This window comes from Triticum urartu, chromosome 5A, assembly GCF_056163025.1.
Source record: "Triticum urartu cultivar PI428250 chromosome 5A, HENAU_Tu73, whole genome shotgun sequence".
In the NCBI taxonomy this organism is placed as follows: Eukaryota; Viridiplantae; Streptophyta; class Magnoliopsida; order Poales; family Poaceae; genus Triticum; species Triticum urartu.
The window spans coordinates 248,329,154-248,338,192 of record NC_141877.1 but is presented as its reverse complement, the minus strand read 5'-3'; the positions used below and the strand labels follow the sequence as shown (position 1 = coordinate 248,338,192).

The 9,039-nt window shown below is 41.8% G+C and overlaps 1 protein-coding gene across 1 annotated transcript; it reads right to left on the bottom strand.

The window, feature by feature from the left end:
* Positions 1–7,860: 7,860 nt before the first annotated feature.
* Positions 7,861–8,337, bottom strand: LOC147970940 (uncharacterized). The gene has a single exon (XM_087523733.1). The coding sequence runs from the start codon at positions 8,335–8,337 to the stop codon at positions 7,861–7,863; it is 477 nt and encodes a 158-aa protein (XP_087379859.1).
* Between the last annotated feature and the right edge of the window lie 702 nt (positions 8,338–9,039).

The following is a 9,039-nucleotide window of genomic DNA, read 5'->3' as shown; positions in this document are numbered from 1 at the left end:
GTTCCTATCATTTTAGTGCCGAAAAAGGATGGTACGTCGCGTATGTGCGTTGATTGTAGAGGCATTAATAATATTACTATTCGTTATCGTCATCCTATTCCTAGGCTAGATGATATGCTTGATGAATTGAGTGGCTCTACAATATTCTCCAAAGTTGATTTGCGTAGTGGTTATCATCAAATTCGTATGAAATTGGGAGATGAATGGAAAACAGCATTTAAAACTAAGTTTGGATTATATGAGTGGTTAGTCATGCCTTTTGGGTTAACTAATGCACCTAGTACTTTCATGAGGTTAATGAACGAAGTTTTACGTGCCTTCATTGGACGATTTTTGTGGTAGTTTACTTTGATGACATATTGATTTATAGCAAATCTTTGGAGGACCATTTGGAACATTTACGTGCTGTTTTTATTGCTCTACGTGATGCACGTTTGTTTGGTAACCTTGGAAAGTGCACCTTTTGCACCGACCGAGTATCTTTTCTTGGCTATGTTGTTACTCCACAGGGAATTGAAGTTGATAAAGCCAAGATTGAAGCTATTGAGAGTTGGCCGCAGCCCAAAACGGTCACACAAGTGAGGAGTTTCCTTGGCCTCGCTGGTTTCTATAGGCGTTTTGTGAGAGATTTCAGCACCATCGCTGCACCTCTCAACGAGCTTACAAAGAAGGATGTACCTTTTGTTTGGGGTACCGCACAGGAAGAAGCCTTCACGGTATTGAAAGATAAGTTAACACATGCTCCTTTACTCCAACTTCCTAATTTCAATAAGACTTTTGAGCTTGAATGTGATGCTAGTGGAATTGGATTAGGAGGTGTGTTATTACAAGATGGAAAACCTGTTGCATACTTTTCTGAAAAATTGAGTGGGCCTAGTCTGAACTATTCTACTTATCATAAAGAATTATATGCTCTTGTTCGGACCTTAGAAACATGGCAACATTATTTATGGCCCAAGGAATTTGTTATACATTCTGATCATGAATCTTTGAAACACATTAAAAGTCAAGCAAAACTGAACCGTAGACATGCTAAATGGGTTGAATTCATTGAGACTTTCCCTTATGTCATTAAACACAAGAAGGGTAAAGAAAATGTTATTGCTGATGCCTTGTCTCGTCGTTATACTATGCTTTCACAACTTGACTTTAAAATATTTGGTTTGGAGACCATCAAGGATCAATATGTTAATGATGCTGAATTTAAAGATGTATTGCAGAATTGTAAGGAAGGGAGAACTTGGAACAAGTTCGTTCTTAACGATGGATTTGTGTTTCGTGCTAACAAGCTATGCATTCCAGCTAGCTCCGTTCGTCTTTTGTTATTGCAGGAGGCGCATGGAGGAGGATTAATGGGACACTTTGGCGTCAAGAAGACGGAGGATATACTTGCTACACATTTCTTTTGGCCAAAGATGAGACGGGATGTTGAGCGTTTTGTTGCTCGCTGCACTACATGTCAAAGAGCTAAGTCACGACTCAATCCTCATGGTTTATATATGCCTTTGCCTGTACCTAGTGTTCCTTGGGAGGATATATCTATGGACTTTGTTTTAGGTTTACCTCGAACAAAGAAGGGGAGGGATAGCATATTTGTTGTCGTGGATAGGTTCTCGAAAATGGCACACTTTATACCATGTCATAAAAGCGATGATGTTGTTAATGTTGCTGATTTGTTCTTTCGTGAAATTATTCGCTTACATGGTGTGCCAAATACTATTGTTTCAGATCGTGATACTAAATTTCTTAGCCACTTTTGGAGATGTTTATGGGCTAAGTTGGGGACTAAGCTGCTTTTTAGTACTACTTGTCACCCCCAAACTGATGGACAAACTGAAGTAGTCAATAGAACATTGTCTACTATGCTTAGGGCTGTTTTGAAGAATAACAAGAAAATGTGGGAAGAATGCTTGCCTCATATTGAATTTGCTTATAATCGTTCATTGCATTCTACTACTAAGATGTGCCCTTTTGAAATTGTGTATGGTTTCCTACCTCGTGCACCTATTGATTTGTTGCCTCTTCCATCTTCGGAGAAGGTTAATTTTGATGCTAAAGAACGTTCTGAATTGATTTTAAAAATGCATGAGTTAACTAAGGAAAACATTGAGCGTATGAATGCTAAATATAAACTTGCTGGAGATAAGGGTAGAAAACATGTTGTGTTTGCGGCTGGAGATCTTGTTTGGTTACATTTGCGTAAAGATTGATTTCCTAATCTGCGCAAATCAAAGCTAATGCCACGTGCTGATGGTCCTTTTAAGGTTTTAGAGAAAATAAATGATAATGCATATAAACTTGAGCTACCTGCAGATTTTGGGGTTAGTCCCACTTTTAACATTGCAGATTTGAAGCCTTATTTGGGTGAGGAAGATGAGCTTCCGTCGAGGACGACTTCATTTCAAGAAGGGGAGGATGATGAGGACATCAATACCATTGTTACACCCACAGCCCCTACTGTTACATATACTGGACCAATTACTAGAGCTCGCGCACGCCAATTAAATTACCAGGTACTTTCGTTTCTTGGTAATGATTCTAATGTTCATGAGATTATGATGCTGCCTAAATTGGATACATTTGTTTTGCTTACAAATGAAGGTCCTAGCTTGGAGAAGGATGAACATTGGAGCAAGAACACGAATGGAGTTGATGGCATGCGCAAGGGGATCAAGAACGGAGTTACAAGTGATGATTTCAGGACTTTGAAGCCGCCATAAGGAGTGCATGAAGCCTTGGACGAAATATACAAGATGCCACTTCATAATATTCGTCCATAGGCTATTCTAGGTGCTGCGTCACCTTATTAATGGGCCAGGCCCATGTAATTTCGAAATACTTAAGTATAGGCTATTTTTAGAGTCCGTACGTGTGGGGAAACAAGAGTTAGGGTTGGTTTCGGACCCCACCCTCAAGGGCCACGAAATTCCCCTCTCTTCCTCCATATATACAGCCCTTAGGGCGTCGTTTAGACTGGGGTTTTGTTTAGATTAAAAGTTCGCCATAGCTGCAACTTCGCGTACTTCGTTTGTGTCCAACGACCAGACCAAGACGTCACAGAACCCCACCTTGATCAATAAAGCTTTCATCTTATATTCGCAATATCCAGATTGCAATCTCAGTTTCTTGCTTGTTCTTCGTTTGCTCGCAGGAAACAGGCCCTCGTGGTCAGGTTGATCGTGCTCCGGCGTGGTCAATAACCCCTCGGAAGTTGGTTTAGCGATTGCTAAGGCGCGACGTCTCGCACGTTCGTAGTCGGATCGTCAAGGTCGACTCCCACAGAAAACGATAGCCACCATCTCATCGAAACATCGGGACACCTTTGCCTCTATCACATGGAGATGGTGGAGAAGCTATCTCTCACCACAAGACCACATCCACATCCTTACTACATCCAATGGTTCAACAACAGCGGCAAGGTTAAGGTAACACGTACCGTTCGTGTGCATTTTAGTATCTCTACATATGCTGATTATGTTGATTGTGATGTGGTACCTATGCAAGCATGTTCCTTATTACTTGGTAGACCATGGCAATTTGATAAAAATTCTGTACACCATGGTAGAAACAATCAGTATACTCTTGTTCATAACGATAAAAATATTACTTTGCTTCCTATGACTCCTGATTCCATTTTGAAAGATGATATTAATAGAGCTAATAAAGCAAAACAGGAGACAAATAAGAGTGAAAATCAGATTGTGGCAAAAGAATTTGAGCACCAAATGAAGCCTAATAATAAACCATCTACTGTTGTTTCTGAAATTAAATTGAAAAGTGCATGTTTACTTGCCACCAAATCTGATATTGATGAGCTAGATTTCAGCAAATCGGTTTGGTATGCTTTTGTGTGCAAAGAGGCATTATTTTCATTCGAGGACGTGCCTTCCTCTTTGCCCCCTGATGTCACTAACATTTTGCAGGAGTTCGCTGACGTCTTTCCACAAGACGTGCCACCGGGATTACCACCTATTCGCGGGATTGAGCATCAAATTGACTTAATTCCCGGTGCTTCGCTACCCAACCGTGCACCATACCGTACCAATCCAGAGGACACGAAGGAGATTATGCGTCAAGTACAAGAACTGCTCGACAAAGGTTATATACGCGAATCCCTTAGTCCTTGTGTTGTTCCTATCATTTTAGTGCCGAAAAAGGATGGTACGTCGCGTATGTGCGTTGATTGTAGAGGCATAAATAATATTACTATTCGTTATCGTCATCCAATTCCTAGGCTAGATGATATGCTTGATGAATTGAGTGGCTCTACAATATTCTCCAAAGTTGATTTGCGTAGTGGATACCATCAAATTCGTATGAAATTGGGAGATGAATGGAAAACAGCATTTAAAACTAAGTTTGGATTATATGAGTGGTTAGTCATGCCTTTTGGGTTAACTAATGCACCTAGTACTTTCATGAGGTTAATGAACGAAGTTTTACGTGCTTTCATTGGATGATTTGTGGTAGTTTACTTTGATGACATATTGATTTATAGCAAATCTTTGGAGGAACATTTGGAACATTTACGTGCTATTTTTATTGCTCTACGTGATGCACGTTTGTTTGGAAACCTTGGAAAGTGCACCTTTTGCACCGACCGAGTATCTTTTCTTGGCTATGTTGTTACTCCACAGGGAATTGAAGTTGATAAAGCCAAGATTGAAGCTATTGAGAGTTGGCCACAGCCCAAAATGGTCACACAAGTGAGGAGTTTCCTTGGCCTCGCTGGTTTCTATAGGCGTTTAGTGAGAGATTTCAGCACCATTGCTGCACCTCTCAACGAGCTTACAAAGAAGGATGTGCCTTTTGTTTGGGGTACCGCACAGGAAGAAGCCTTCACGGTATTGAAAGATAAGTTGACACATGCTCCTTTACTCCAACTTCCTAATTTCAATAAGACTTTTGAGCTTGAATGTGATGCTAGTGGAATTGGATTAGGAGGTGTGTTATTACAAGATGGAAAACCTGTTGCATACTTTTCTGAAAAATTGAGTGGGCCTAGTCTGAACTATTCTACTTATGATAAAGAATTATATGCTCTTGTTCGGACCTTAGAAACATGGCAGCATTATTTATGGCCCAAGGAATTTGTTATACATTCTGATCATGAATCTTTGAAACACATTAAAAGTCAAGCAAAACTGAACCGTAGACATGCTAAATGGGTTGAATTCATTGAGACTTTCCCTTATGTCATTAAACACAAGAAGGGTAAAGAAAATGTTATTGCTGATGCCTTGTCTCGTCGTTATACTATGCTTTCACAACTTGACTTTAAAATATTTGGTTTGGAGACCATCAAAGATCAATATGTTCATGATGCTGAATTTAAAGATGTATTGCAGAATTGTAAGGAAGGGAGAACTTGGAACAAGTTCGTTCTTAATGATGGATTTGTGTTTCGTGCTAACAAGCTATGCATTCCAGCTAGCTCCGTTCGTCTTTTGTTGTTGCAGGAGGCGCATGGAGGAGGATTAATGGGACACTTTGGCGTCAAGAAGACGGAGGATATACTTGCTACACATTTCTTTTGGCCAAAGATGAGACGGGATGTTGAGCGTTTTGTTGCTCGCTGCACTACATGTCAAAGAGCTAAGTCACGACTCAATCCTCATGGTTTATATATGCCTTTGCCTTTACCTAGTGTTCCTTGGGAGGATATATCTATGGACTTTGTTTTAGGTTTACCTCGAACAAAGAAGGGGAGGGATAGCATATTTGTTGTCGTGGATAGGTTCTCGAAAATGGCACACTTTATACCATGTCATAAACGCGATGATGCTGTTAATGTTGCTGATTTGTTCTTTCGTGAAATTATTCGTTTACATGGTGTGCCAAATACTATTGTTTCAGATCGTGATACTAAATTTCTTAGCCACTTTTGGAGATGTTTATGGGCTAAGTTGGGGACTAAGCTGCTTTTTAGTACTACTTGTCACCCCAAAACTGATGGACAAACTGAAGTAGTCAATAGAACGTTGTCTACTATGCTTAGGGCTGTTTTGAAGAATAACAAGAAAACGTGGGAAGAATGCCTGCCTCATATTGAATTTGCTTATAGTCGTTCATTGCATTCTACTACTAAGATGTGCCCTTTTGAAATTGTGTATGGTTTCCTACCTCCTGCACCTATTGATTTGTTGCCTCTTCCATCTTCAGAGAAGGTTAATTTTGATGCTAAAGAACGTTCTGAATTGATTTTAAAAATGCATGAGTTAACTAAGGAAAACATTGAGCGTATGAATGCTAAATATAAACTTGCTGGAGATAAGGGTAGAAAACATGTTGTGTTTGCGCCTGGAGATCTTGTTTGGTTACATTTGCGTAAAGATAGATTTCCTAATCTGCGCAAATCAAAGCTAATGCCACGTGCTGATGGTCCTTTTAAGGTGTTAGAGAAAATAAATGATAATGCATATAAACTTGAGCTACCTGTAGATTTTGGGGTTAGTCCCACTTTTAACATTGCAGATTTGAAGCCTTATTTGGGTGAGGAAGATGCGCTTCCGTCGAGGACGACTTCATTTCAAGAAGGGGAGGATGATGAGGACATCAATACCATTGTTACACCCACAGCCCCTACTGTTACATATACTGGACCAATTACTAGAGCTCGCGCACGCCAGTTAAATTACCAGGTACTTTCGTTTCTTGGTAATGATTCTAATGTTCATGAGATTATGATGCTGCCTAAATTGGATACATTTGTTTTGCTTACAAATGAAGGGCCTAGCTTGGAGAAGGATGAACATTGGAGCAAGAACACGCATGGAGTTGATGGCATGCGCAAGGGGATCAAGAACGGAGTTACAAGTGATGATTTCAGGACTTTGAAGCCGCCATGAGGAGTGCATGAAGCCTTGGACGAAATATACAAGATGCCACTTCATAATATTCGTCCATAGACTATTCTAGGTGCTGCGTCACCTTATTAATGGGCCAGGCCCATGTAATCTCGAAATACTTAAGTATAGGCTATTTTTAGAGTCCGTATGTGTGGGGAAACAAGAGTTAGGGTTGGTTTCGGACCCCACCTTCAAGGGCCACGAAATTCCCCCCTATTCCTCCATATATACAGCCCTTAGGGCGTCGTTTAGACTTTGGGTTTTGTTTAGATTAAAAGTTCACCATAGCTGCAACTTCGCGTACTTCGTTTGTGTCCAACGACCAGACCAAGACGTCACAGAACCCCACCTTGATCAATAAAGCTTTCATCTTATATTCGCAATATCCAGATTGCAATCTCAGTTTCTTGCTTGTTCTTCGTTTGCTCGCAGGAAATAGACCCTCGTGGTCAGGTTGATCGTGCTCCGGCGTGGTCAATAACCCTCGGAAGTTGGTTTAGCGATTGCTAAGGCGCGACGTCTCGCACGATCGTAGTCGGATCGTCAAGGTCGACTCCCACAGAAAACGATAGCCACCATCTCATCGAAACATCGGGACACCTTAGCCTCTATCAAAAACTGAGGGAAATACTTACGCTACTTTACTGCATCACCCTTTCCTCTTCAAGGGAAAACCAACGCAGTGCTCAAGAGGTAGCAGTTGCCAGGAAAACACATCGATATTCGCCCGTAGGAAGGAAATGAGCGCACTTTCATATTTGTCATCGAGGGTGGCACTGATAGTGAAAGTATCATCAACGCCAGCCAGCCCTGTCGGGACCTTTTTCACAGCGGGTGCAGCAACCTTGGGCTTCTTGCTATTGGAACTCTCCGGCAAGTCATCGACATGCGCAGCATACTCCAAACAGCTACGCTTCCCGGATTCCTTGCTGTTGTCCCTGTTGGCTTTCTTCTTTCCTTTACTTTCCTTGGCAGGAACAGTAGCTTCAGCGGCCTCTACCGTGACTACCTCCTAGTACATCTTGTCCATGCAGATAATTGCATCCTTCTCATCTGACGGAATGGAAATGACGCCTATCGGCCCTGGCATCTTCAAGGTGTTGTAGGCATAGTGGGATGCCACCATGAATTTGGCCAGAGCTAGGCGACCAAGAATTCCATTGTATGGCAGGGGGAGGTCGACCACATCAAAAACGATCTTCTTTGTCCGGTGATTCAACTCTCCCCTGAATGTCACCAGCAACGTGATCTTCCCCTTAGGACGACTCCTGCCTGGGTTGATTCCTTGAAACGTGCCCGTGACCTTGAGCTCTTCCTCTGCTATCTGGAGTTTGTTGATGACCTTTGGAGAAATCAGATTCAACCCGGCCCTGCCATCAACCATCTTTGTGACTTTGAGGTTGTGGATTGTTGGTGAGACCAACAATGGTAAGCACCCTACCGCAGTGGTGCGGTCAAGGTGGTCCTCTTCATCAAAGATGATGGGCATGCGAGACCACTTGAGCGGCCTTCGAGAATCTGCCGCTGGCTCCACGGCATTGACTTCACACACCCACTATTTAAGTTGGCGGTGAGTAGGGCTGGAAAAAAGCTCGAAGCTCGCAAGCTAAACGAGTAGCTCGTGACTCGGCTCGAATCGACTCGAACTCGAAGAATAATGAGTCGACCCAAGCTTTATTTTAAGATCATTTATAGACCAAGTTAAACGAGCCGAGTTCATGAGTACACGTGTAATTTGTTAGGCTCGGTATAAAAATTAGCCACCTAGCCCCACCTTGCATCCCAGGACAGTCGCGGAGGCACAACATAGGACTCGTCCGCATAACACTAAGCCCAACCGCCCAGGAGACATACACCACGATTCCTCTCATTCCATCCCTATAGAAATAGCAAGAGACCAGAGTGTTGATTCCCCTCATGTCTCCTCTATTTCTGCATCGTGAGTTCACGACGGCAACAATGCTGCGTAAGCCAACCTCTCGGGCCATGTACATGTACCATTGTATGTGGAATTATGGTCATATACATGTTACTGACTTGCTGATTATTGTGGTCATATGCATGTTACTGACTTGCCGACATGTTGATGGAACTGACAATTGTAAGTTAAGCTACTTACAATTATTTGTGAACATCATAAATGCTTAATATGTATATGTTACATTCCCAATTAATAATATCTTTTATCATA

Bases quoted from the DNA above. Each gene is read 5' to 3' on its own strand.
- LOC147970940 (XM_087523733.1), bottom strand. From the start codon at position 8,337: ATGCCCATCATCTTTGATGAAGAGGACCACCTTGACCGCACCACTGCG.